General features: G+C 36.9%; 1 protein-coding gene across 1 annotated transcript in view; it reads right to left on the bottom strand.

Moving 5' to 3' along the window:
- The window catches only part of Orc3 (origin recognition complex subunit 3), a 381867-nt gene that overhangs the window by 196824 nt on the left and 170772 nt on the right, over positions 1 to 14271 (bottom strand). The window contains exons 8-9 of the mRNA XM_090390090.1: positions 8603 to 8762; positions 13 to 126 (exon numbers count right to left, since the gene is read on the bottom strand). Of these exons, the coding sequence (XP_090246216.1) occupies positions 13 to 126; positions 8603 to 8762 (274 nt within the window). The remainder of the gene's footprint in view (positions 1 to 12; positions 127 to 8602; positions 8763 to 14271) is intronic.

Here is a 14271-nt window from a genome sequence, read left to right on the forward strand (position 1 = left end):
ACAGTAACTTACTTTTAACATGTGTGCTACATTAGAAACTGAAAAATCATGAAAGAGGACAACATCTACTAGCAATCGAAATACCCGGGGACCAAGTTTAAAAGGTAAGGAAGGCATCATCACTACCTGTGTATTTCAAATTTTATTCAAATTAACAATCACTTATTAAATTTATAAATATATATTATCAATATAAACAAAAAGTTCCAAAACAAAATATATTTTTTTTCTTTGCAAAGCAAATTATTTATTATCTTATATACTACTTATTTATTTTGAATCTAAGGCACAGAAAATGCAAGTCATAGATAATCAAATAGTGCAGTAATGTGGTTGATCACATATAAAGGAAACATTAAAAAAGTTCAAATTCAAATTTCAAACAAATTAAATATTTCTTGCAATATTTCAGTTCAAACAAACTGAAATATTGAAAGCTTACAAAGTATAAAATATATCAACAGGCAAACCAGATTAATCTAAAAGTTTACATATTACATGTAAACATGCAATTCATTATCAGAACATGAAGCAAGGTCCTGTATGGAGCATGGCTGTCCAGAAAAAGGACAGGACAAATAATCCATGGTTTGATGGTGCCACAGTCACATTCCACATGGTCATGACATGTCAGAATGTGAACTGCGACTATGAAAGATCAAAATTTGATTTGACCTGACCGGCTGGAACTGCTGAGCCGCTGTGGGCCAGGTCAAATTTTGATTTACTAGTAAGGATCCAAAGTCTGCTCAAATTTTTCAGCATAGGCCAGTCTAAACCAGCTCCAGGTGGAAGTACCCTGAATATCAGAAGGAGAGAAAAGAGGTGTTGGTATTAATATTGACAAATGATGCAAAGATATACATCAGCAAAAAAAAAAAAAAAAAAAAAATATATCACTTGTCCATCCTCTCCAATTGTTTCTCTAGTTTTCTTTGAATTTATTCAAACTGCTCACGTCTACAACACCAGATGGAAGTTTGTTCCAACAAGGCAGCGGACTTAAGCGAGTTTGACCAAGGCCAAATTGTAATGGCCAGACGACTGGGTCAGAGCATATCCGAACCAGCATGGCTGATGGGGTGCTCACGGTCAGCCATGGTTAGTACCTACCAAAAGTGGTCCGAGGAGGGAAACCCACAAACCGCCAGCGAGGTGTTGGACAACCAGGGCTCATCGATGTTCGAGGTGAGAAAAGGCTCTCCCGAATAGTACATGGCAACAGAAGGGCGACTGTGGCACAACTCGCCGGTAATAGGAATGCTGGTGATGGGAGTAATGTGTCACAACACACAGTACATCAAACCCTGCTGAAAATGAGGCTGCATAGCAGCAGGCCGCTCTGAGAGCCCATGCTAACTATGGTTCACTGGCAACAACACCTACAATGGGCACTTGAGCATTGAAACTGGACCATGACTGATTCAATCATCTGTCCGATGAATCACGTTTCCTGTTGCACCATGTGGATGGCCGGGTACGTGTGCATCATTTACCTGGGGAAGTGATGGCGCCTGGATGCACCGTGGGAAGAAAAAAAGCCCATGACAGCGGTGTCATGCTTTGGGCGATGATCTGCTGAGATACCCTGGGTCCAGTCATCCATGTGCCAGGCACTCTGACATCTACCACCTACCTAAACATCATTGCTGACCAGGTACACCCTTTCATGGCAACGGTCTTTCCCTCTGGCGGTGCCGTCTTTCAGCAGGATAATGAGCCATGCCACACCACCTGGATTGTTCAAGATTGGTTTGCAGAACATGAGGAAGACTTCCAAGTATCACCCTGTCCTCCAAATTCTCCAGACATCGATCCCATCGGGCATCTGTGGTTTGTGTTGGAACAGCAACTCCGATCTGCGGCGTCTCAACAATGAACCTTACAGGAGTTAAAGGATCTGCTGGTTACATGTTGGTACCAAATACCACAAGACACATTTAGAAATCTTGTAGTATCCATGCCTCGCCGAGTATGAGCTGTTTTGGCTGCATTTGGGGGAGGACCAACATCATATTAAGTAGGTGGTCATAATGTTTTGGCTCATCAGTGTATATCATAAGATAACATAAAGGGGGGGGAGAAATGGTTCTGCAGAAGGAAACATTCCTAAAATAATTTAGAACAAGCCGAAAGTTACAATATTACGTAACAAATTACAATTTAGAATCCAACTGAAGATAAGACTGATCATTATGCCCCATCTCGACAGAAGGCCAGTAATGGGTCAGGGAATTTAGAACATTAGACAAATCCAAGCATACACGAACCAGTACACTGATTGATCTGTGGATCAATGGATTTGAATAATGGTGATCCTTATGCAGTGAGAAATTATAACAGAAATAGAATATAGCACTCACGTGGCAAGACCATACAACTGACAGTGACAATAACTGTTGAACGAAAATATATAACAAAAATTAGGATATAGAGGGCAGTATGAACGTGTGTTAACTAACCAACTCACTACTACCTTGTGAAATAAATTGACTTAAAATACAAAATAAAATTATTAATTCAATACCAGTAGTATAGCAAACCAAATGGGCAAAAATAAAATAAACCATGTATCATAAGATAACATAAAGGGGGGGGGGGGGGAAAGGAGAAAGGGTATTGCAGAAGGAAATGTTCCTAAAATAATTTAGAACATGCCAGTCTTTCATTTTAATGATTTTATTTGGTCCAGTATTGTAGTTGGTTTTTGTTTCATTTTTAAATGATATTTCACATGATTTGGAAAAGGGTGTCATTCTGGGGGCGCCATTAAATTATCTTCAATTGGATTCTAAATTATAATTTGTTACATAATAATGTAACTTTTGGCTTGTTCTAAATTATTTTAGGAATGTTACCCTTCTGCAATACCCTTTATCCTTCCTCCCTTTTATGTTATCTTATGATATATGGTTTATTTTATTTTGGCTCATTTGGTTTGCTATGCTTCTGGCATTGTATTAATAATTTTATTTTATATATATATATATATATATATAATATTGTTCTCTCATAGCTAACTTTAAATTCATGATTCATACTCTCTTCAAGCTCCTTTTTTTAGGAATGAGATTTGTGTCCCTGAACTGCATAAGCCATCCCATTTTTTCTATATTTCCTTTACTTTTTGCTTTCCTATATTTTTCTTTTTATTTCTTGTGAGCCATTAGTTTTACGAATGCATAAAACTAATGAAGAGAAACTATACTCTTCCTATGCTATCTTTGTTTCTTCTTCACAAAGTTTTACATCCTTTTCTTGCTCTACTATGTACATTATTTACTTCTTTTTCTCTTCTAGGTTGTATTTATCATGAATTTAACCTCTTGCTTTCATTTCATTCTTTTTTTATTTTACCTCCTGAGGTTTCTATTGTCTCAGTCTTTTATGTTATAAATATTTCCATTACATTTCCTTTATGGTCTTGGTTTCGTTTGGACATAGTCACTTAGGTGAGTTCTTTCACCTGAGTCCTCCCCTGAGTCCAATGATGCTCTCATAATTATGGCTAAGGGTTTGCTTAGTTGCTTTGCCATCTCCTTTAATATAACTGGATAGATCCTATCCACCCAAGGTGCCTTTCTTATGTTTAACTTCAACAATCTCTCCTCCACTTTGCTCTCAGTTATTACAAAATCATTAAGTATGCTGCTACAATTTGATAACCTTCTGCCATTTATAAACCGTAATAATTCCTCATGTGTGAATGTAGATGCAAAATACTCATTCAGTTTGTTTGCTATCTGAGCAGGATTATCAACAGTCGAACCATCGATGTCAATTGGACCAATCAGATTCATCCCCTTCCTTTTAGAGTTTATATAAGTAAAGAAATCCTTGCTGTTTTTCTTAGCATCTTTTGCCAAGGATTTCTCATAACCTGCCTTCGCCTGCCTAACCTCCTTTGTGACCTGATTACAGACTAGCTTATATCTGCCATAGGCTTCTGAGTCGCTTGATAATTTATATGCATCCCATGCATTGCATTTTTCTTCTCTGTTACGAGTCTCGTTAGTTCATTAGATAACCATTTAGGCCTAAACCTTGAACAATATTTCTTAATAGGTATGAAACGTTTAGTAGTATCCACAATTAATTCCTTGAATGCTTCCCACTTAGAATTTACTGTTGGTAACATCGTCAGTTGATCCCGCTGTACAGAATTTAAAAACTGTCGGAGACCACTGTACTCACCCTTACGGAAGCAAAAACCCTTTCCTTTACCCCTGATGGTAATTAAATCTTTAAGTAAATCCCACATCGGTACACTGTGATCACTGCCACCTAGTGGTTCCTTTATCTGCAAATTCTTAATGCACGAATGATCACTGCTGATAACCAGATCAAGAGTATTACTTTCTCTTGTTGCCTCTCGAACATGCTGCTGCAGAAAACAATCATCCAATAAATCCACAAAAGTCTGACTAGTGTGTGAGTGACCAACACACAAATTCCAGTCAATATCTGGGAAGTTAAAATCCCCCATTATAAGACATTCCGATTTACTAGCCCACTCTATTTCTCTGTACAATTATTCATCGTACTCATTCGAGTCATTAGGCCTATAACACACTCCTACTCTTATTTTTGCTTTCACAGTGCTTACATCACACCAAACTGACTCAACAGAGCACTGTTCATCTATATCAACTAGATGCACTTCTTTTGATTTTATGTTTTTCTTAATTAACAGCATAACACCTCTTACCTTTCTATCCTGTCTATCCTTTCTGTACACATTGTACTCCCCAAATTCCAGTTCAGCATTCCTTATATCTGTGTGACACCACGTCTCTGCTATCCCAACAATATCCGCCTTTGATGTCTTGACCAACACTTGAAATTCATCAAATTTATTTACTATACTTCTAGCATTGGTATACATGCAAGCATACATGCTCCTATTCCTATTCCTAGTTACCCTAACACATCCCATATACCCACCTATTTCAGGATGACTGCCATCCATCCCTGAAACCCCCAACACCCCTCGCTCCAGGTCGCTACTTATTCTAATAGAAATTGTGCAAGAATCACCTTCACCTCTGCCTACGGCTACTGTTAATCTATTAGTCCTTGTATCCCCCCAAGCTATCAGTTTTCTGACCTACCTAATACTGCCTCGATAGAATCAGCAAATATTCTTGCACCCTTTCTATTTAAGTGTATCCCATCCCTGTAGAAGCAGTCTCTCCTGTTAACAAGTACAGTCCAGACTGAAAAAAATTCTATCCCTTGAGCCTTGTACAATCTTTCCAGGGCCGAATTGATTGACAAGGCTCTCATCATATACTCCCTTCTATCATGTCTGGGCAGAATTGCAGACACTTTCAATTTCAACCCTAATTCTCGGCTTTTGTTCAACAGTGACCTGTACTTTTTAAGTAATTCTGCCGGTCTCCTACTCTTAATATCATTAGTGCCAACGTGTACAACTATATCACCTTTTGTGCCCTTAAAAGATGATATCCGCTCTACAACATCATCAACCTTTGCCCCTGGCAGACATACCCTGGTCCTGTTCCACCTATCCTTTTTACAAAGCATGTTCCCCGTTTCCCTGACAATAGAGTCACCAACAACTACTAGTTCCTGTGGGACCAGCGCATTCTGCCTTGGGAGTTGCCGCTGTGTTGCATGATGACCAAGTGCAAGCTCTGGCGTTGATGTGGGCAGCTGAGAGTCCGATGGGCCCCTCAATTTAGATCTTTCGAGGGCATCCACCCTGTACTTCAAACTCTCATACAGGCCCATAACAACGCTGAGTTGTCGCCTGATTTCCTTACACTCCTTACATCGCCCACACACAAAGACATCCCCCATGGCAATATCATGTTCCGTTCCAGAGAGTTCGGCAAACATTTCACAAGTTGCACATTTTTTTAGGCTATGATGCGTTGGAGAATCGCCCCCTCCCTCAGTTCTCCCCCGAGTCGCAGCGCTCCTGCCACTTTGTACCCGTTGCTTTGCTGCTGTAGTTTGGGGCATGATACTTTAAATTAATAAGATCAATAAATTCAATTAATTAAATGTCAATACTACGCTATTTAATAGAAACAGTGAAGCGTATTACTCTATATAATTATACGTTAGAGCTACCTAGCTACCTCAATTAAAAATTTGAATTCCCTACCACTATATACAAAAACAATGACTGCAAGATTCGAACGAAATAACGGTTTTACCTAATCAAGTGACTGGGATGTTTAGTGTGTGTGTGTGTGTGTGTGTGTGTGTGTGTGTGTGTGTGTGTGTGTGTGTGTGTGTGTGCGCGTGTGTGTTCATCCCAACAGGTCTGTTAGTACTCTCAGAAAGAAGTTAGTATTGCAGTAAGAGAAGGTCTCCTTACAATTTCTGTTATATTTTGGAGGTCATGTGTACTCAACTAGTTTGCCAAAAGTATGAATACACCACAGTCTTTAGGAAGTTGATAATACTGCCCACTATTATTAGCTTCTGTGGGGAATGAATCTTGAGGTCAGTAGATGCATTCTAGATAAATAGCTACCATTAGAGGTGCTCCATTAACCTATCTGCAAAGCATTTTCCACTGTGGACTGGATATGAAGTATGGATCCAACAGTATGATATTCCCTGTACTTCAGGATGACTATGATTTTGCTGACTGACAAGCCCACTGCAGTGCTGAAAACTTATCTGACTGTTACACTGCCGATGGTGGTACTGTATGGACAAACTTCTAGTTGGTGACTGTATTTGCTCAGTACTTTTAGAACTGAGCAAACTTGTTTTTGGGACCCATTAGTTATGCAATGTAAAACACATACATAAAAATTAAACTCATTTGAAATGTTTAATGCAGGAAACATATCAGAAAGGATGAAACTAATAATTCCATTCCTAAATAAGAAATTCTACCTATACCTAAATAAACTAGTTTAAAAAAAAAGAAAAGAAAACACATGAAATTTTTAAAGTCAAATATCTATCTCAAGAATAAAGTAGGACACTTAAAACCTTCCCATTGTATGTTATTATTATTTATTATTGTTATTTGGTTTTTTTTTTAGGAGCATTAGCAACTAAGGCCATATTGCTCTGGAATATGCAGTGGTCATTCCCTGACCTTTCCGCATCCTCCGTATTTGGTGGTGACGGGCTGGAACCCCGGTCTAATCAAGAAGCGTGCGCTATGCACTGCTGCTCCTTCCCACCTGGCTACGGAGGCACCCCATTGTATGTATTAAAACTGGAGGAGCAACATCAATAAACATTTAAAAATTTAATCTCATATTCATCACTAAAAACCAAATATGATACATTTCAACAGTGACTTATCCTATCCATGGATTATTATTACCAAGTTTAGTTTTTTATCAGTTGTTTTTCCTGACAGTTTCAAAGAAAATTATTCCATAATTTGAAAAAAAAAAAAAACTCCTATAAAATTATTTGTCTTGAAGGGATTCAAATCCATGCCTTTTCCACTGCATTACTTCAGGTTGGTTGGTTGGTTGGTTATTTGGTTTTTAGGAGCATTAGCAACTAAGGCCATATTGCTCCGGGAATATGCAGTGGTCATTCCCTGACCTTTCCACATCCTCCGTATTTGGTGGTGATGGGCTCGAACCCTGGTATAATCAAGAAGCGTGTGCTACGCACTGCTGCTCCTTCCCACCTGGCTACGGAGGCGTCCCATTACTTCAGGTAGGACCAATATAATGGAAAGAAAATAGAAGTATATCCTCCCTCACTGCTCAATAGTTTGATAAGATATATAAATTAGAGTTCAGTAAAGTAAAAAAAAAAAAAAAAAAAAAAGGCGCCTCCGTAGCCAGGTGGGAAGGAGCAACAGTGCGTAGCACACGCTTCTTGATTAGACCGGGGTTCGAGCCCGTCACCACCAAATACGGAGGGTGTGGTAAGATCAGGGAATGACCACTGCATATTCCCCAAGCAATATGGCCTTAGTTGCTAATGCTCCAAAAAACCAAATAACAACAACAGTAAAGAAAAAAGCAAGTGAATAAAGAATTAAAGTAAACAATTCTGCATTCTGGGTGCCTAACTACTCATCCTCAACTGAAGTTTTGGATATTAAATTTATGTTCGGGAGAAGGGATTTTGAAGTGCCACTCTTCTAATATTACTGGCCTATGAATCAGCCTAATAGTTGACCTAAATGCCAATGTTTCAAAGCTTAATCTCTTTTGTTGCTTATTGTTATTACCATTTGATCAAATTCTAGAAAATGCCGTCTCTAGGAAATGGGCAACTAATTCTTTGTTCAATTATCTTGCCAATTATTTTTTTGGAAGCTACATTTAAAGAACTTTTCTGTTTTTGTAGTCTGGAATGGAGAGAAGTTCTAGAACTTCTGAAGTATATGCAACACATCCTGGTTTACACAGGATGGAATATACAACCTTGGTTTCTTGCTTAAAAATTAAAAATTGATACAAACTAAATTGATACAACTTCCATGTTTCAAAAATCATTGCTTTTTTTTTTTTTGGAAAATAACAATATAAAAAACTTTTAACACGGATCACCATTCACATTTCTTATAGCACAACAATGTGATTAAAATAAAGAATTACGGTTCAATTTATTTTTATGGCATCAAACATTTAAAACTTACTTTATGTAACACTTGACTGAGATATTCAGTAGCAGGAAGTGATGAAAAGGTCTGTATTGAAAGGCAAGAAGAGACATCCTGAGAGAGTAAGTGGTGCACTGCCATTATTGATGTAGCAATTCCAAACACCAGAATAAGTGGCAAACGTCTTGTGTAATTGCTATGGAATAAAAACTAAAATACATATTTAGCAGAGAAATGTAACTATGTAACTAGAGTATTTTCCATTTGCTTTACAAACAAGTCTTTAAGCAAGTATTACAGAAAATTAGAATTATTATTAAAATCCTAATACAGGTTAGGAAAAGGTAGGGAGTACTACAAAGATTATAATTAAAAAAGAAAGAGAGAGAGAGAGAACTCTTTGTCCATGTATAATGGAATTTATTTAAATCATAGAAGTTGTGTACAATTTTTATAGAGTAAACTATTAGTAAAACAGAGTAATGAAAGATCACTGGCATGATAATGATTCAATTGTTGATTTATTTGATTAAAATAATGAATTTTACCTAGGTTTTGTAGAATTAAATTTTTGTGTATGCAAATTAAATTGCTATTTACAGGAAAGAATAACCATGGAAGCTGTTTGAGAAGATTTCCTCATTTTCAATACTACTTTGTTAAGTGAAGTAGGAAAATCTAATGTCCTGAAAATCGGTGTATGTTTTGATTATGCTTTATTTTAGTGTATAGGTGCAGTAAACCAATGTAATCTTTTCCTTTCATTTCATTTTTATGTGGAATCACAAGGAATTCACACACCTCTAAGTGCTCATAAGATTCCCATAATGTTTTTTCATACGACCTCTAAGTGCTATGAAAGCAAATATAATCCATTTTGTTCAAACCCACCAAAACAAAATACACTGATCACTCACTGATGATACAGAATGCATGATTTTCCAACAAAAATGCTGTACACCCTTTAAATCATCTATGTATGTGCTCAATATGACAGAGAATAACAATGAATGCACTTCAGAGAAAAAATACTTTCACAACTGAGGATTAAAAAAATTAGCTATTGAGGCATGCCACCATAACAGGCATAAAGCTCGATGTATACATTAAAACAAGAACTATGTTGTTTATTATGTATAATTATACTGTACTGTACTGTACTTACCTGCTAAAGAAAGAGTATGCATATTTTGGGATATCATTTGTTGTTTAATACTTGTGACCTATGCAAAGGAAGTGACATTCCTCTCTTTTAACACTCACTCACTCAGTGAAATTCACTGCTCTTGCAAATTACAGTTATGTAAGCTAGTCAGAGTATTTGAGTGTACCAGTGACCTGTTTACACAAACAGCTGAAAGAGAGAGTGAGAAAAAAATGTAAGTGGGTACAATTGAAAAAGTTTAAGCTTGATTACAATTACCTTCGTTAGGCAAAATTATATTATTTTTTATGCACATAAATTAAGTTGCTATTTACAGAAAAGAATAATCACAGAAGCTACTTGAGGAGATTTCCTTTCATCTTCAATGGTACACTGATAAGTGAAGTTAAAAGATGAAATATACAAAAATTTCATTTCATACCCCCATATGTGAATTAGAAAATTATAACAACCTGTAAATCGGTGCATGTTTTGGTCACGCTTTATTTTAGTGTATATTTGTTGTAATCTTTTCCTTTCAGGCAGCTTACATATTAAAAACCAATGTAAATAATGACTTATTTATGCATGCATGCAAGCCCGAATGCAAGCACGCACACGCGCGCACACACACACACATTGAATAAGCAACAATACTTAAAAAAAAAAAAAAGTCACCTTTATGCATGGATTATAAAGAAATAAATATGGACTCTCTCTCTCTCTCTCTCTCTCTCTCTCTCTCTCTCTCTCTCTCTCTCTCTCTCTCTCTCTCTCTCTCTCAGGTAAGTACAATTATACACAATAAACAACACAGCACTTATTTTAAGATATAGCTTTTATATGTCAAGCTGTATGATCAATAGTAGCAAAGAGAAAACTGAACAATATGTTATTGTATGAGAAACTGATTTAATTTCCCCATAATACAACTGTTATCTTTATCGTATTAACTAAATTAATGTGTTAAACATCTCTATACAGAACAATGGAAAGATTTGGAAAGTATTTGGAAAGCTACAGCTTAATATTCAGATAGCCCTTCGTTATCGATATTTTGGCAGGAACCTTACATTCAAAATTAAATTTAACTTCTTTAGTGGTTAAAGTTTTGTCAATAGTTTCATTTCTGCAATATTTTGTTAACCTAAATTCTGTAATATACTGTAAATTTAGATTTCATAATCTTTCTAAAGTTAAAATTTGACTTCAATAATGTTTGCTACAAGATCCACTTATGATACAAAGTCCAAGGGCATCGGAACTCAAACAGGAATGTTTGCGGGAATTTCCAGTGCGAGTCATGACTTCATTGTTTATATAGCCTGTGTCACGTATTCTAAGGCTGGACAGACTTAGCTCAACTGATGTAAGGAGTGTACCAATCTCAAATTAGAACTTGGGCATTACGAGAAAAATTTCAGTCACTGAAGACATGAGTGCTTGCCTAGAAAAAAATGTAACTGGAGCTCATCAGAGACTCAAGTATCTCATGACCTGTCAAGTGATGCACCCCCAATTCAGATCCCAATAAAGAACAGTCAAGTGCAGACTGCTCTAGTTGAAGGTAATCTAGTTTTATTAGGAGACTACTGTCAGGGAAATGGGTAACATATTTTGTAATAAAGATAGGTGGTCCAGAATCAGAGTGTGTTTGTCAGGAGCACCAATTGATGTTACCAACAGATTGTCAGATTTTATGGGGGTAAAGAGAGAATTATTATTCATGTGGAGACTAACAATATTAAACATACACACCTGACCATCTGTTGGATAAATATAGGACTATGCTGAAAAAATGCTACAAGTTAGGTCAGAATATAAATGTATCTGCAATTCTGCCCAGACATGAGGGAATCTGCAAGGCTCTAGGGTGAAATTTTTTTTTATTAGCATGGCCCACATTTTTGTGGGCAACTGTTTTGTGGGTAAAAGTGGTGCAAGGATTTTTGCCAGTATCATTGAGGATACCCGAAAGGTTCAGGGAAACTGCTAGTTAGGTTGAAGAAGAACAATTAAATCTGCATTTATCTGATGATATAAATCAAAGTATTGCTTACACTCACCTCAAGAATTCTTGTTTGTTTCCACATCAGCTGATGTTGATAAGATGTTCTGAGGGTAGCAATGTTTCAAATGAGAGGGAAGATATATCTTAGAATACAAACCTAAATAACTTCAAGGGGTGTGTCAGGAGAGTAAACTATAGATCACTTAGTCTCAACTGTGTCTACAGTAACAGCAGGACTGTTGTCAATAAAATGACTGAACATGAACTTCTGGTTAGAAAAACTAATGCTGATAGGGCTGACAGAAATGTGGTGCCACATTTCTTATTATGAGGGACTTTAATCTTCCCCAAATTGAATGAAATAAGTGAGAGGGGAAACTCACAATGGGGAAAAGTTTTGTAAATAAACTAGATGATTACGGCTTTCTAATGCGCCAGTGATGCGCAACGCAAAGCCTCTCCCAGACAAATGTCAACTCCACCTTCAAGTTGGTGTGTTATGGGGCTCTGACAACCAAGTATTGCCAGGATAAGCACAACATCTTTAGTTGGAGGAAATTACAACTGGGCTGGTTGAACAGCCTCAGACAGCAGCCCTGTCATTGGACATCTTGTGTTTTGGCTAGTAACCAGTCCACAAGTTACTTCACTTACTTTCGAGTCTCAAAATAAAAAGTTCAGGACTGCCTAGTATGGAAACAACCCTGGCCCAGCTAAGGATAATGACTGGAAAAAGGAAAAACATTCTTTGCTACTAGGAACGTGAGAAATGTAACTCACAAGGAAGACCAAATTGATGATATTCTGATGCAAAAGAAAATTAAAATAGCTATTTTGATAGAGACAAAAAATAAACTTCAGGGAACAAGAGAAATCAACAACTACATCCATATCTACAGTGGTGTTAGAAAAGGAGAATGAGCAAGAGCAGGAGTATCAATTATGATTCATAACTCACTTAAAGATAGAATAAATAATAATTATATCTACTGGAGCAAAAGAATAATACAAATATGTCTAAAAACTTTTTTTTTTCTTCCATTCCATTTATTTGTACACACACAATTATTACACACACACAGATATATATATATGTATATATATATACACAAAAAGATATATATACAATTTTATATACATTAATATTCTCATTACACATATATAAGCCATTATATTATACCTCCTGGTGCACTCTAGGAGCCACCCTTGACTCCCAGAGTCAAGGGTGGCTCCTAGACAAAAGCCCATCTCCACCTAGTTCATCTGTTTTGGCATAGAACCTCAACAAATCTAGCCTAAAAACATGTGCGAAGTATTTTACCACCGCCAATATAAGACAGCTGTTCCCCGGTATCCTTTTCTAGGCCCGGGTTTACGTTATGTATTTGTGCTGAATGCACAAGTCCCGCACCCACCGGATGTAGTGCAATACCAGTGGGTGTCAACAAATGAATTACTAGTGGAGAACTTCCACAAATTATCCTCACTTACACCAAATAATTATTACATTAAACAGATATATACAATACTTTTTTTTTTTAAATATGCTCAGAGTCTCTGAATCACTGAGAACCAAGAAAACAATATATAACATACATATTTACAATAACAATTGACATAAATCTTGTCGATAACAATTGGCCAAAATCAATGCAACATTAATTAACATAAATCAACACAATAGCAATCCATATAAGTCAACACAATAACAATTAACTTAAATCTTCTGTTTACACTTAAACCTTTTGCCTTTTGGTCATTTGTGAAGTCAATTCCCAGAAGCTGAAGTTCTTAGCTGAGTCCTCAATATGAAAACTGATCTTGAGAAGGTTATGAGAGCAGTAAAGTTATTATGGTCTTCAAACCATAATAACTTTACTGCTTTACTACATATTTACATTGTTCTCCAATAAGTTTGGAACCGCAGACATTAAATCCATTCTAAGTTGAGAGTAAATTGGACAGTTCAGTAGTACATGAATCCACGTTTCATATTCCCCACATGAGCAGTACGGATCAGGCTCCAGGCCACGCTCAAATAACTTAGCCCAGAGGGATCCATGCCCTGTTAGCAGATAAGAAGTTGTCATAGAAGATCTAAACCATGATATAACTCCAGGGGTTGTTAAGAATTTCACTTGCGCAATATACTTTCTTGTTACAAGCCCAAATTCGCTCTCATCCCATCTTTTTTGCCAGACAACAGTAAATTCCTTCCAAAGCCTTTTCTTCTCCCTTTTAAAGTAGAAAAAAAGCCGTGAATTAGGGATGAATTTGAAAGTGTCTACAATTCTGCTCAGACATGATAGGAGGGAGTATATGATGAGAGCCCTGTCGATCAATTCGGCCCTGGAAAGATTGTGCAGGGCTCAAAGGGTAGAATTTTTTTCAGCCTGGTCTGTACTTGTTAACAGGAGAGACTGCTTCTACAGGGATGGGATACACTTAAATAGAAAGGGTGCAAGAATGTTTGCTGATGCTATCGAGGCAGTGTTAGGTGGATCGGAAAACTGCTAGATTGGGGGGATACAAGGACTAATAGATTAACAG

The sequence above is a fragment of the Mastigoproctus giganteus genome, chromosome 1, assembly GCF_048544385.1.
Source record: "Mastigoproctus giganteus isolate SK-2022 chromosome 1, ASM4854438v1, whole genome shotgun sequence".
NCBI classification, from domain to species: Eukaryota; Metazoa; Arthropoda; class Arachnida; order Uropygi; family Thelyphonidae; genus Mastigoproctus; species Mastigoproctus giganteus.